This window comes from Topomyia yanbarensis, chromosome 2 (genome assembly GCF_030247195.1).
Source record: "Topomyia yanbarensis strain Yona2022 chromosome 2, ASM3024719v1, whole genome shotgun sequence".
Taxonomy (NCBI): domain Eukaryota; kingdom Metazoa; phylum Arthropoda; class Insecta; order Diptera; family Culicidae; genus Topomyia; species Topomyia yanbarensis.
The window spans coordinates 462,470,771-462,486,120 of NC_080671.1; the positions used below are offsets into that span (position 1 = coordinate 462,470,771).

At 39.8% G+C, this 15,350-nt stretch overlaps 1 protein-coding gene and 1 pseudogene across 5 annotated transcripts in view; both read left to right on the forward strand.

The window, feature by feature from the left end:
• LOC131686033 (protein tramtrack, beta isoform) overlaps positions 1–6,767 on the forward strand; it is a 62,898-nt gene extending 56,131 nt beyond the window's left edge. For all 5 annotated transcript variants that reach the window (XM_058970145.1, XM_058970146.1, XM_058970149.1 and 2 more), the window contains 2 exons: positions 3,470–4,749; positions 5,185–6,767. In XM_058970145.1, the coding sequence (XP_058826128.1) occupies positions 3,470–4,749; positions 5,185–5,782 (1,878 nt within the window). In that variant the 3' untranslated portion in view covers positions 5,783–6,767. The remainder of the gene's footprint in view (positions 1–3,469; positions 4,750–5,184) is intronic.
• A 4,612-nt stretch (positions 6,768–11,379) lies between these two features.
• Positions 11,380–12,395, forward strand: LOC131681186 (large ribosomal subunit protein uL1-like; annotated as a pseudogene).
• The last annotated feature ends 2,955 nt before the right edge of the window (positions 12,396–15,350 follow it).

A 15,350-nucleotide genomic window follows, 5' to 3' on the forward strand; every position in this document is an offset into this window, starting at 1 on the left:
AGCAACTGTTCTGATTTCCCGCTGAATTTCTCGAGTACCACAGACAGCGGTTGTAGTGACGCGAATTTTAGCGTAATTCTCGCGACTTCTTTTTGGAGTAGGTAGATCCCCCGGAAGTCACTTGATAGACAGCCGAAATTAGCCGAAAAATGTGTCTCAATGCGATTGGAGAGATTAGACACGACTGCGTTCAGGTTATCTATTGCCTCGCACAATTTTTACAGCGGAATCGGTTTGCTCCATCCACTTGTTGAAACTGCAAGCACAATTGTCGCACAGCCAGTACAAGTTCTTATCAAATTCAGACAACAAGATCAGAGCAGATCGCTGCATACCAGGATTGCAAGTGCGGTGAAAAACCGATCCACAATTGTCACGACATGTACTCGATCTCATTAACATGTTTTGCAAGCAGAATTCATTGATACTTTCTATCCGCCTTTTTGACGTGTGGGAAGCACTTTTCGCTAGTCGCCTGCGTCGGGTATAAAATTTACTGGGTCAATCCACAGTGTTGTAAACAAAATCACGAGATAAACGAAGAATCAGTACAGAAAATCTTTGGTTTTTCGCTTCAAATACACAAACCAACACAAAACTATGCAGGAGATTGGCACGGTGAACAAATATTTTCGACTACAACGGTAATTTGATGAGTTATTCACACAAATAAAACACGATAAATTAAAACAGTACAGCACGTCTGCTTCGTACACTGTTAAAATAATGTCATTCACCTTTCACCCCCATCATACGATATTTTGATAGTGTGTGCAGGGTGGCCAGACCTACCGATTTATCGGTAGTCCTACCGATTTTGGTCTTCCCTACCGATTCACAGACGACCGAGGTAAAACTACCGATATTTTCTTGTCCCTACCGAAAACTACCGATTTTTATTGATTTTGGATACATCCTACTCAACATTCATTTTTGAGTTGGATTTGGTCTGAGATCTGTGTTTTCAGTATTTTACAATTCTATGTGATCACTACGTTTTTGGGACAATAACCCGGCCTACCGATAACTACCGATAAACTTTTAGTGACCCTACCGATATTAAGGAATTCTATCTGGCCACCCTGAGTGTTTGTAATGGGTTCAACCCGTGAAAAGACCATCAGAATTGTCCGCAGATCCCATGTAAAAATCATATTGTGGTGTATCTATGGGTTATTGAGACCATTTTATGGTGTTTTCATGGTTATGGAATTTGAAACCGATCATATTCATAGTCTTTTTGAGGTGTTCTATGGTGTTTGGACCCATAAGAATCTACTCGGGCTGAGCTGCTGCGCTGAACTCAAAGCGGAACCGGCCGAAGTTGACAAGCACGTTTCGCCTAATGGCTGTTCGTGTTGCGAGTGCGTACAGAACGATATCGTCGGAGGCGGTATGCGTAATTGCCGGGATGATTCCCATCTGCATCACTCTGGCTGAGGACGTGTACTGCTACCAGCGGAGAAATGCACGTAATGCAAGGAGACTGGTCAGAGCGGACTCGTTGGCTAAGTGGCAGCAAAAGTGGACCAGGGCGGAGAATTAAAGGTGGACCCATCAACTCATCCCAAGCGTGTCGGTGTGAGTGCATAGGAACCATGGAGAGGTGAACTTCCATTTGACGCAGTTTTTGTCCGGGCACGGATGCTAACGGAAGTACTTGCATCAGTTTGGACATGCTTCGTCGCTCCTTTTTCCGGAGTCTGCAAACGACGAGCATATCTGGGACGCAGAGTGGTTACGAGCATACTCTTCGAGCTGCAGAGGAAGTTACGAAGGGACCAACAAAGTAACGCCATTGGCTAGAAAGTCGCTGTGAAGCCACATATCGGGTTTCGAGAGAAATTCCGTCACCGAGGAACTCTCCAACGGTGTAGACCACGTCCACCGCCGGGAACCAGTTGAGTAGTACGTGACGTAGCACTGGATTTGGGTTGTCGGGGCGCCAGTGAACCGGACATCAGGCTTAACCGGAATCGCCAGACCGACCTCGACACCCTACCGAGTATCTCGTGAGTAGGCTAGATCCACCGCAGGAGATTATACCGAGTAGACCGTGTCGAATAGCCAGCAGTGGGTTGTTGTGGCACCAGTGAACCGGAAGCTACGCTCCACCCGGTACCGCTAGATGGACTTCAGCACCTACTGGCTGGCCCGTTGAAGAGGCTAGGTCCACCGCAGGGGACTAGATCGAATATATCGGGAGCAAATGGGGAGCTAAATGGCTCACGGAAACGCAACATCGGTATCAGGAGCAATCTACCGCTCGGTTTCGGGAGAACCTCTCTCGCTGGGGAATTCTCCATCGGAGTAGACTAGATCCATACCCGAGGACTAGACCGAGTAGTTCGCGAACAATTAAGGGCAGAAGCTGGATGGATCATCGGGGAAGTGGAGCGAAATAGAACGAGAGGGGAACCAAAAGGCTCAAAGGAGTTGCGGTGCGAAATGGCACCGGACAGGGAGCCAAAAGGCTGAAGAAGTTTAAGAATCGGTATCGGGAGAACTTCCTTCGCCGGGGAACTCTCCGTCGGCGTAAGCTAGATTCACCTCCGGGGACTAGACTGAGTAGACCGCGACGAGACACCACCAGTCGCGGGTCGTCGAGGCACCAGCGAACCGGACGCCCTTCTCTATCGGTATCGCCGAACTGACCTCGACACCTGGTTGGTTGGTTCAGTTTCGGAGGAACTTCTCTCGCCTGGGAATTCTCTGTCGGAGAAGGCTAGGTCCATCGTCGGTTTTTTTACTGAATTTTTTGTTTGCATTGCCAATTTTCATATATTTTCGAATACAAACTTAAAAATTCTTTTGAATAAACTTTCGAATAAGCGGTGTTCGCCGTAAACGATCCCGGCAGTCACCGCAGTTCTCATTGACAATTAGCTATAGAGGAGAGCTTGGCTCGTTTGACCTATCCTCTATAGCGAGAACGGCCGATGTCGTGGTTCTTTATTGTTTAGCCGGGGAAGCGAAAGCACTCCTTTACACTTTGCTTACCCCTATTGGCGAACCGACACCGTACACCTCACTAGTGCTTAAACCACGGGCCGGCACTTTTGTCGGTTTTAGCTTGCCGTCACAGGCGCATGAAATAATTTCCTAGTGGCGGAAAACTGTCCCGAGAAAACTTATTCACGGACGTCTGTTGATCAAAATCTGTGTAGGATAGGTTCTTTCCATTATTTTGAATTCAATGGTTTGAAAAGACGATAATGGAACCAGTGCATTATCATAAAAGTAGGTAATTTAAAAAAAAGGAATTTTCTATCTCTTCACTTTACATCGCAACTGCAATTTTTTTGATCGAATTTTACCGGCTGATTAAATAGAAATCGAGGTCTCTAGTGGTTTTAGACAAATCGCATTATTTACATGAACACTTTGAACCATACAATTTTCGAATTTATTATCTACAATTGCACCAAAACAAATTCCGCAATCTTCTAAAATATGCATATATTTGCAGAACTCACACAAATCCAGCACCCCAACGACTGAGGCTTCTTCGCGGGAATCGGAAATTCCATCACCCTACCAAGGCATCAAGATGGAATCCCCGGGAGAACAGTTTTTTCCGCGTCCGTTTAATTTTCACTCGCCACTTTTCCCACAGGCGCTCAATCTAGCGACAAATAACAATTGCAACAATAGTGGCAACAACAGCAACAACAATAACAGCACCTGCTCAAGCGCAAATAAATCGACAGACCTTTTCTCGAGATTCCTTCCGCAAAAGTGTGATATGATGCCAAACGAAACACTTTGGAAGATGAATGAGGAAAGTGAGGCTATAAATAGAGACAACAAAAGTGTCAACAGCAGCAACAACGGTCCCAGCGGCCTCGGCTCGGAGGATCGACAGTCTGTCAATGCTAATAATAAGAATGTTGCTGCCGGCCACCAGCAGCCGATTGAGAAACAAAGCCCAGTCCGAAACGACACGGAAGCTATCACTGGGGGGATATCTAAATTTAATCTCGACAGTAACCATCTTCATCACCACTTACAGCAACCACAGCAGCACCATGATTCCGCACCGTCGACACCCTCCAGCAATCCCGACGAGCAGCTTCGACCAATGTCCCAGAACACTTGTTCTGCAAAGAAATCAATCAGTCAGGAAAACAAACGGAAAAAAATCGACAAGATAGCGGAGAACCTTCGAACACAGAACACAGCAACGGCAGCTGCAGCGGCGGCCGCTGTTGCTGCAGCATCCTTCAACAAGCACTTGCTGCAGTCACTGAAATTCCCACCGAACTCTCAATCTCTCTCACCGCTGCATCTCTTCAGCAAGCCACCCACCGTCACCCCGGTTAGCAACCAGCAGCCGTCCTTTCTGTCGCACCACTTTCTCACCAATGAAACTGCATCTAAAACACCGGAAAATCTGATCCTCGAATCATCCCACCCGAGTCCGGGAGCGGGAGCTCTGAACCACTCCAACTCATCACCGACACCGTCAACTGCTGCTTGTAGCTCGTCCGCATCACAACTGACATCCTCGATGGCAATGGACATGGCATCGTCGTTCAGTGCCAACAGTATGCTAAAAGCAGCCGCGGCAGCACATTACCTCAGTCCATGCGGCCCCATTGGATCACAACAGCAGCAACAACAGCAACAGCAGCAGCAGTCGCTACAGAAGCCACCGACGAAACTTTTTGCTACATGTTCCATATGCAACAAACAGCTCAGCAATCAGTACAATCTGCGGGTACACCTGGAAACGCATCAGAATGTTCGGTAAGATTTTTCACTTTATACTTATTTCAATGGAGACGCTTGGTTTTCCTCACTCGGTTGGGGAATCAATCAATCATGTGGGTTCGAAAATCCATGTCTCGTTTTTGGTCTATCCTCGTATATTTTGTTTCACTGATATCGGCGATATAGCTTTCGAAATTCGTAAGAACTACGTGTTTTGAAGTTTGACACTTTTGTTCATATTATTTCCCTTTTTCAAGGAGCACTAGACCAAACGTCGTGTGCTATATCAATGATTAATATATTGAAATAGTTACTGTCAACTATATGTCACGAGTCCTTTTCTCAGTACCGATTTTCACCGCTAGCTTAGATTTTATTGACGTGTTGCAAGATTTTTATACTTTTGAATGGTTTTCCCGTGGAGATTTCTACTAGTGAAAACAATAAAACAAAACATATTTTTTTCCTCAGATACGCATGCACCGTCTGTTCGCACGTGTCCCGCAGCAAAGACGCCCTGAGGAAACACGTCTCGTATCGTCACCCGGGAACACCCAGCCCATGCGATCCGGACACCAAGCGGAAACGTTCCAAGGCGAACCTGGGCCAAATGATCAAGCAAGAGCTGTTCGGGGACCAAGCTGCTATAAGCCACATGATCAAACAGGAAAATCTCAATGATCAACAGTCACCATCGATTATGAGCCCCCAGCAGCAGCATCAACTTCTAGTCAATCTAACTTCTCAGGCAAACTCGATAGTGTCGATTCCTAGTTTCCTTCAGCAAGCGGCATCGATGCAATCGGCCTTTTCAACTAAGTCAATGCTTTTCAACACATCACCGATTCCCACCTCCTTGGCAACATCCCTGTCTCAACATCCAGCGATCACGGAGACCAACTCGTTTCGTCAACCGAAAGAGGTATCGTTAGCTGATCCAGACAATACCAATGCCAGAAGTCCTTCACCGATGGAAACATGCACCGCCAAAGTGAACAACGGTTCCTCGGAGACTGTTGGCGGGGAACATTCGAACTCTAATGACGCGCCCAAACCAGTCATGCCTTAAATCGTGACAGAAATGCTTTACTAGTCATGTTCTTGGAATACCATCTTTAACGTCACTGTTTTAGCCATAAGTAGCGGAAAGATTTTTTGAAGCAATACCAATTTTATAAAAGACATTAATTTAAAGTAAACGTTTAAGCTATTTACACACAGATAAACCAGGTGAAGATAACTGAGCCCCTCATATGACATTTTTGTGTTTCTACCCTATTTTTTACATTAATCTACTTCCCTAGCTGTGATAGTCAATCAATCGTACAGACTTGAATTGAACCAACAACTTCAAAGCAGATTCATACCAATCCTTGGATTCTATATCTTCTCCTACAAACCGTTTAAAAGATTTCAACAAATTGAGATTATTTCCACTGTTAACACTTGACTGCTTTCGGAATTATGATTCAAAATTACAGCACCCATCAACAAATATACCTGTTTTAGACCAAAAACTTGTAAAAGACACAAACTGTCCCCATCTATTCGACTAAGCAAAGTGCCTTAAGAATGAGGATAACCCCTAGCAGATAAAAATTTTCGTGTACCAGTGCCTTTCTATTTGCTGATAATAATGATAGCACAAAAAGAGAGTTATTTCTTAACTTTAGTAAACAAAAATAACGTACTATACTATCGTGAAAAAAAGAGATGTGAAACTTGAAAAAGACAGTACCGAGTAGGACATTTGAATGTTTTCGTTGTTTCTTTTTTTTATTAAATTATTAAACAATATTCTATTCATCTTTAAAAATAGTGTGTTAAGTGGTCAAATATGATAGAGTAAGTATGAAGGTTTACGGATGTTACAGAGCCACTCTTTTTTCACACTGTGTTAGTGAAATTAACCGACATTGAACGCAACGTTATCTTATAAATGACACACATTTAACCTTACTCCAGCGTTTATCTGTAAGGAATGTTTGGATTTTTATATAGAGATTATGGAATTAAACATGAAATAAACGTAAAACTTTGGGCTTTGAAATCAACACGTCATTTGTTATTATTTGTTGTTGGAAAACTGTTTGCTGAAAGTGTTAGAACACTTATAACCAGACTAGTAATTTACCACAGGCACGAATAAAACATACGCATCTTATACCCAAGCATCCAGAAGTTCGGATAATACTTAAAAAGCACTATTTAAAGTTTATATAAAGTTCCTAGCAAACATCCAAGCTGTTTAAGCTTTAATGGAAGCCGCTATTAGAACAAAAAACGTATAGCAATATTTCTTAAATCGAGAAGCGTATTCAGCTCCCTTATACGAGCTTTTGGTTGCTTAGGTATTGTCTTCACAATATCGCTTTAGTGTATCCTCGCGTAGATTGTACGCGAGACTTGTCAAGATGTCATGCCGATTGAATACACAGCAAGGAGACTTTCCAGCATTCATCATCCACATGGCTCGCGGTACAAACAGATGGACTGGCAAACAAACTGTGCAAGGGCGGTTCCAGCGAAACACCCAATATGAATTTTATTGGGGTACATTTTTGAACCAACCTCCGCGACTAATACTAATTCTTGCAATCAAGCATATTCACCCATATGTCAAATTATCATCGTTGACTACACCATCAATCTCTACCCTTAGAGCGGGTATGTACACATTATAGCCCCGCCTAAAGTGCTTGCAGCAAGCTATTTCGTTGGCCTGCTTTGAGTAGGTAGACACAACTCGGACTTTATCTGAGCAGACAATTGATATTTCGGTCGCAACCAAGAACCGTTCTGGTTTTAGAAATCTGTAAAAGATCCAGCAGTTTAGTTTTGGGCCGAAATAAAATCGTTTAAAGTTCCAAATATCGTTTGAATCGGGAGGAATGTTGAAAGCCGTTCCTGATTCGAACTCCATTTGGTCATCCACAGAAGGAACCATCGACACCGCCAACGCACGGGGTTAGCGCCCGCGCACTCCGAAAAAAGCAAGAGATGTGTTTAGAAATATAAAAATCACTTTTCTCCAGAAACCGAAATCCCGTTTTTCTCTTTCGTTTATTTTTTCTCCCGTCTAACTTACGCTCCTTCACAGTCACCCTCGCAAGGTTTTCTCACTGATTTGGTACTACTCGCCCGCATATCATGATCATTTCTGTACGATTACCGGAATGGTATTTCGACCTTAAGCTATGGAAATACAAAAATGCCAAATTACAACAATTAATTATGCAAAAATTCATAAATTCGAAAATACAAAAATGCAAAAATACAAGAATACCATAATACAAGATTGTAAAGTACAGAAATACAAAAACACAACTATGTATTTATAATTACAAAAATATAAAAGATACAAAAACTCAAAAGTGCAAGAAGACGAATAAAAAAAAATATAGAAATACAATACTATAAAAATAATAAAGTACAAAAATTCAAGCAATAAAAATTTAAAAATTCGAAGACTCAAATGTACTAACTACAAATATTCAAAAATACGCAAATAACTAGAAAATCTCCAAAATTCAACAGATCAAAAAAAGCTCGAAGCATCAGAAATTATATGAAAAATTCCGCAATCAAAAAATTTCAATTTTTTTTTTAATTTTCAAATGTTTAAATTTTCAAACTATTAAATTCTTAAACCATTCATCTTTTAACTTTTTTTTTAAATGTTTATATTTTAAATTTTTAAAATTTTAAAATATGAATGAAAATATAAACTTTAAAAATATAAATCTGAATTTTTTAAATGTTTATATTTTAAAGTTTAAAAATAATTGAATTTTTAAATTTTTGATTTCTTAAATTATTAAATCTTTAAATATTGAAATTTAAGAATGTTTGTTTTTTTTTATTTTTTGAATTCTCAATTCTTAGATTTATAAATTCCTTATTGGATTTTTTTTTTGAAGTAGAATACTTCTAACGTTTCAATATAGGGGCCCTTTCACAAATTTCGGCCGGAATTTTACCCGAGCTTTTCATTGTACTGAATGAAAAATAAGATTTTTGAGCTATCTCATTTGAAATATACTCAACAATTTTGTGTCAAATTCCGTAGTATGTACAAATACTAGAAATGATGGAAATAATGGATTTTGTAAAAGCAGTAATTATATACTCCAGGATTGGCCCGTACAATTCTACCAGGCAGCGAGCATTGCTGGGACTGCCTCTTTGTCATCCAATGAAATGCGACACACATATAAAAGCAGAACACATGAAACAATCGTCAGTTTGATTTCTGACCTCGTAGTAAGCAAACGTTGTATGCTAGATCAAACTCTTCGGGGCAATATGCGTATTCAATGACTGCCGCCAGCAATCATTCCAATGATGCACAGGCGCGCCAGTTTCATGCATACAATGATCACGTACCCCATCAAAAGCAGAAAGCTCTTTTCTTTGCACTGGAGATGGGGTAGCTGGGCGCGAGAGACCCCACCCTCTTGCTCTTTAAATTATGGGTGGCGTGTTCAGATAAATTCACCACGGCCCGCGCTCCAAAGTAAACTGCATTGTATAGACTTATCCAGCTGGGTTAGTATTGTTCCGCTTTGACATTTAAATATAATTTCACTGTCACAGAACTTCGGTATTGAAAAATCACGGTGACTTCTAGTCAAAACTCTATTTTATTGCTCGACTGATTTATTGAGTAAATCTAGTTTGATGCAGTTTCAACAACGGGTGTATTTCGACTAACTCATTTTACTATATTGAACGATAGCGATCTCGAGTGGTGAATATAATAAACGATCATATCCGAAAGCTGCTGGTTACTACCTGCTGATAACGATCGGGTGATGTGAAATAGTTATAAGCGCTGATACGGGATAAAAAGAGAGATGACAATTATAGGTTTGTGGATCACGTTTGGTTGCCAGAATCTACCTTTTTCTTCGGCTTGAACAACCGCGCTTAGCCAATTTGTCTTAATGTTGCAAATTTGAATAACGAAGGGCTGAATGAGTAAACAAGTTGTTCCAAAAATCAGCCCTTCGTTATGCATTGTTTGTGAAGGTTGAGTATACAAGATGCAAGTGGTGTCAAATTCATCACGTTCAGTAAAATTCAAAAATTCTCCTTAGATTACAGAATAGAGGTTTCTTGTCAAAAATTTTATTTGCTGAAATGCTTCCTTTTTTATCCCTGAGTCGAAATTACATATTGCCGCGATATTTAAGAGCCTCTAACTATTAAAAAATAAAAAAATCTGCGAACTGCTCATTTCACCCCATATGCTGATGATTTATCTTGCCTCATTTCCCCATATTTTTTCACCACTCGGATGAATTTCAGGTGGGGAATGAAAATAAGATGCCAGATCTCCAAATTTATCAGCAAATCTGCAGATTTTTCAACTATGCTGCAGATTTTTTGCAGACTTCAGATATTTCGTAATACAAAGCCTATATCATTAAATTTCAACAAGTATTTAACATTTTGTATTATTTAAAAAAACATTGCACTACTTCCCACCCTCAAATATCTTGCAGTAGTTTGCAGACTTTTCAGCTTCATACTGCATGCTATTGCAAAAATCGATTTGGCAACCTCGATACAATAATTCATTCAATACTGTCAAAAACATCAGTGCTCAAAGTGCAGAGGTAGACGGTAAACACCAACACAGAGCAACAAGATTTCAAGAGTGCTGATTCAAATGGTCCTTAGTGACAAATGTAAACAAACTGAGTTATTTGCAGCGCAGCACGTGATTACAACATAGCTAACGAATACCGAAAATCCGGATTCATTATACCCAGTATTTATCAAAATAACAAGCATTATATAAAAAGTCGCAAAGTTTTCATGATCATATTTTGAAATTTTGCACTTGAGACCTTTTAAATTGAAAGGACCTATGCGTGAAACATTTCAAAACCTCTGCAACTGCTCATAAGCGCCATGCAAAAACGACGCATGAATCATTTCATTCTATGTTTTTCCCACTGCACATAGGTACCTAGTAAAAACGTCCTAAGCATCAAAATAAAAGAAATTATTTTCTTCTGTTCATTCGACTTATTTTCGAAGTTGAATTAAGAAAGTATAATAAATTAATTGATAATTGGAAAGCTTAGTTATTCTAAAGTAACATGCCATTCGTTGGTTTTAACCACTTCCAGCCAATGGTTTGTTAATATAAACTAAAGTTTCCCGCAATTTTTTTCTGCAAGACTTCTGTTAAATCCAGTGCAACTATTTACCATAGTAATGAAGAACACTCGTATTCCGGTGCTCATTTTGTCGAAAACTTTGAAGATATTCAATATTCGTCGTAAGAGCTACCTTTGCTGAAAAAAGCCTTGTGTGCAGCGTCGTATGATTCTTAGGTCCGAAAAAAGACGTATGTGAAAGGTCCTATAATTTTCAAAAGGACGCATCATTTTAAAGCGCTTAAAAACTACGTTAGCACTAAACATTTCATGTTTTTAGTATTATTTACCTAAAGAGCATAGTCCATAGACTATATTGGCATAATTGTTTCATCAAAACACATATTTGTTCTCTAATAGGGATTTGTTTTAGGTCCATGAAACTTCAGCCTCGTTTTTCTCAGTTCGAGCTCAATGTCACTTAGGACCTTTTGAATAAGTACTCTTGATTTGTTCTCTTTTCTCGCGCAGTGACGACTGAGTGCGCTGTAGCAAAATGACGTGAGTATTTCTTCAATTTCAGTGCTCTGTTTATTGGCATGATTTTTGTTTATAACATTAGTTTTTTATCCTGCATATCAATTTCACATGCCATATTCCATAATTTGCATTTTAAGTTTATGATTAACTTTTTCCTTCGTTTCTCATTTCAGTTCCAAAGTGTCGAATAACATTCTGTATGAGTGCGTCAATGAGGTGTTGAAGAGTGAACCATCTTCGCTTTCTGCAAACGGTGCAACTCGAGATTGGTCTGAAGAGCTAGGATCCCCAAAAGGACAAACTTTTCTCCGGTAGTCAAGTAGGTTCATACTTCATACCTAATATCGGACACTGGAAGTGATACGCTTGTCATTCACTCGGATTGCTTATGGGTACTGATATCAGGAAGTCGCCTTGTTTTGAGGGAACGGATTTGCGCTCAGGTTGTTAAAACCGGTATCGGAGGTGAGTTGGTGTTGGACAGATTTTCGCCGATGAGACCAGTTCTATTTTTACTGTCCAAAAGACTAATGGAAGATTTGGTTTCTCTCTTTCCAGGCTAAAGTACATTATGCGTCTGAAGATGTAGGTTTATGTTTTTGGTGATCAGCAGCACTGTCATGAAGTAAAAGCCACGTTTCATGCATGATACCAAGGCTCTTAAGAAGATTAAGAAGAACATAATGCTGGCAAAGAAGCAAGCTAAGAAGTACGATGCCTTCCTATCATCCAAATCACTGGTTTAGCAGATTCCCTGTCTGCTCGGCCCGGGTCTTAACAAGGCTGGCAAGTTCCCCGGTCTGTTGGCGCACAGCGAATCGATGACGTAGAAGATCGACGAAGTCAACCATCAAATTCCAGATGAAAAAGGTCTTGTGCCTGTCGGCTGCTGTTGGACACGTCAAAATGACTTCGGTCGAGCTGGATCTGAATGTACTCTGTCCATCAATTTCGCTGCTGAAAAAGCACTGGCAGAACGTTCGCTTGCTGCACAATAAATCCACAATAGGAATTTTCCAGCGGCTGTACTAGAGGCAGCAGCAAAGGTTGCTTTTTTGTACGTAAATTGTAACAAATTTGATTCATTATTCGTGATCATGTTAATCAATTTTTATTCAACATCAATATTGAAAGAAAGCCTTCATTTTTGTCCAATCAGTAAAGACTATGCCGTTTGATTTTTTTGTTTCTAATTCCCAGAGAAATAAAAACAAATACACAGCAACATTGCTTTATTTTGATGATTCCTTAATCCATTATAACCCAGCTATGTTAACACTTTTGGTTATTTATACATTAATTCGTGATCCCTCATATGCTGGTGGTTGGGTTTTCTTTACCAGCTTTGGCACAGTGCTGGTAATCTAAACAGGCCCTCTAAGAACGGTTGGTTTCAAAATCGTCCAATGAAGGACGTTCGTTGGATCAATTTGGACAATGTCCAAATAACCGTTCAACAAACGTCCATAGCTGGACCCGTGTTGAACGATTTTGAAACATTTTTTTGGACGCCTCAGTGGGGGCTTTCAACAGGTTAAAGTTTATCTGAAGCTCCAACTCTACCCAGTTATGTTCAGCCGGAAATGAGCCGAAACGCTGGCTGGTTCCACTTAGTATTGCGGCACCAGCGACACAACCGATTCATGTTGGAATCGGTTGTGTCACTGGTATACTAACTAGAACCAGCCAGCGTTTCGGTTCATTTTCGGTTGAAACTCGACCTCGTTCTTTGATTTGCTGCAATAGTTGACAACGGTGAACGGCCAGTGTTTGACGTCAGCTTGAATCATGAAATCGTCCAATTCGCAGCCAACCTATCACTTAGAGTAGAACATTATGTTTCGTAGGTTCATCTAAAAAGGACTTAGCTGGGTTTTGTCCGTTTGGCTAGGTTGGCTTGGTCGACGGCAATGGAATATTACAAAGTCATCTGAGTAAAAATGCTCAAAAAATGAGTCGGCGAGCTTGTTTACATAGTATGAGAATCTAAAAGCAATTCGAACCGAGTTCCTAGTGCTGAGTGGAATCAGTCCATGGAAACAAGCTCTGGCAACAACAACAAGCTATCAGAAAAGTGAGGTTAAACATTTTAATGCAGACTTTGTTTACAAAAAGCCATTTTGACAGAGCGAAGTTTACTCAGTTATGAATGAATGTAGTATTGACCATTGTATGAAATGCCTTAACCTCACAAATTTGACAAATGCTGGTACTTTTGTTTACAGTTTGGACTTAACAAATTTGAATTCCATTGAAATAAGCTTAGTCCTAATAATTAATTACCAAGAAATTTAACCGCAAAACTAGTTACCGATTCAAAGAACACTAGAAGTAATTGATAAACAAATAATTAGTTCACTAATTAGATCTTTCATATACATTTTCGCACAGTAGGGAATAGCACAATTTAATTGTAAGGCGCTCATGAGAACATTTGTACTTCTAAAAACATGATTCCCAATATATTTTAAATGCTTAATTTTGAGAATACGAATAATCTCTAAGTTCAAAATGTAATCAACAGGACCACCACCTGTCACATTTAGAGCATGACGTCACTGTGCAGTGACCAATCGCGATTCATCACTTCATTTACAGTGTTCCCGATAAAATTATACAAAATATACTGAACAGTGCTGCCAAAACGGAAATGTTTATAAAAATATGAAAACTATCGATAAAAAATAAGAAAAAGGGGGGTGAGGTCTGACAAGAAAGGTCTATTGATAAAATTGGTTTAATGAGCTATAGTTATCAATCAAATTCTGTTTTAAAAAATGTCTTTGCGCTTAAACCAAAATTGGAGGCTTATTATTACTGCACATAGCAAATACAAGTACTAGTTAGGCAAAAAACTTGCTGGCAACCTTAGAGCGACGTTTAGTAAGCACCCTAACAAACGTCTTATGATCCAAGAGCCTAACGACCTGTTCAGGGTATCATCCAAACAATATGTGGAATCGATTGACTATATGGGGTAAAGTTCGTGTATAATTTTTTTTATTAGGGCTGTTGGTGCGGCGTGTACGTTTTGGTGAATGTCTCAATAATAAGTGCGAAAACGACGCAAAACTTAAAACTACCTAAATTTAAGTTAAAAGAACTTGTTCTGTGCGTTGTTTTATTTTTCCGTACATGCGATGTCAGCTTTATTTTTTTATTCTTCTTTATTTTCAACTCACTCTACCTAAACTTTCCTAAAGCAATTAATAACGTATTACATATTTTTTTAATTTCAGAAATTAAATAACTCACATCTCAAATATATTGTGTTTTAAACTCACTCACGACTTTTTAAAAGATTGATCACGAAAAGAAACTCGGAAATTATTAAATATAAACTATCAAAGAGAAGACTTTTTTAAATAAACGATTATCTCTTACTTCGGGCTAAATAACTAGCTTATCTCACTGCACTTTTTTCAGTACAAAAAAAAATTACTATTGTTCACTCAGCGGTTCGCAAGGGAAAGAGCCGATCTTTCATGAACGATGATCTACCAGCTAAATTTCTCTTCGATTTTCCCCCTAAACCAGATGTCCGGTTTGATTGTATTTCCGGTTGCTTGATTTTATTCCTCTACTTGATATTTTGTTGTAAAAACAAGGTTTCCGGTACAACTGGTTGATATTAGTTTTCCTCCCTTTCTCCCACATTACACTTACGCGAAAATTTATATTTGCGATTGGAGCACTGTCCTCCAAGTTGCATACGTGCAGGCTAAATCTACTTAAAACTATTGCTTCTATGAAACGACTATGAACTCGTTTCACATTCACGCAACGCAATTCGGCGCAACTGAAAAAGGTCAAACGAACCAGCTGCCCATTCATTCAATGCAGATTTTCATACATCTCCGATTATTGCATGAAGCGAACGTGCAACAACGAATCAAACGCATCAGGCCTTGGCACAATGTATGCGATGACAATTAATATTTTATATGTTTTAGCATCATTTGAAAACATTTACTTGGAGAATAAGTG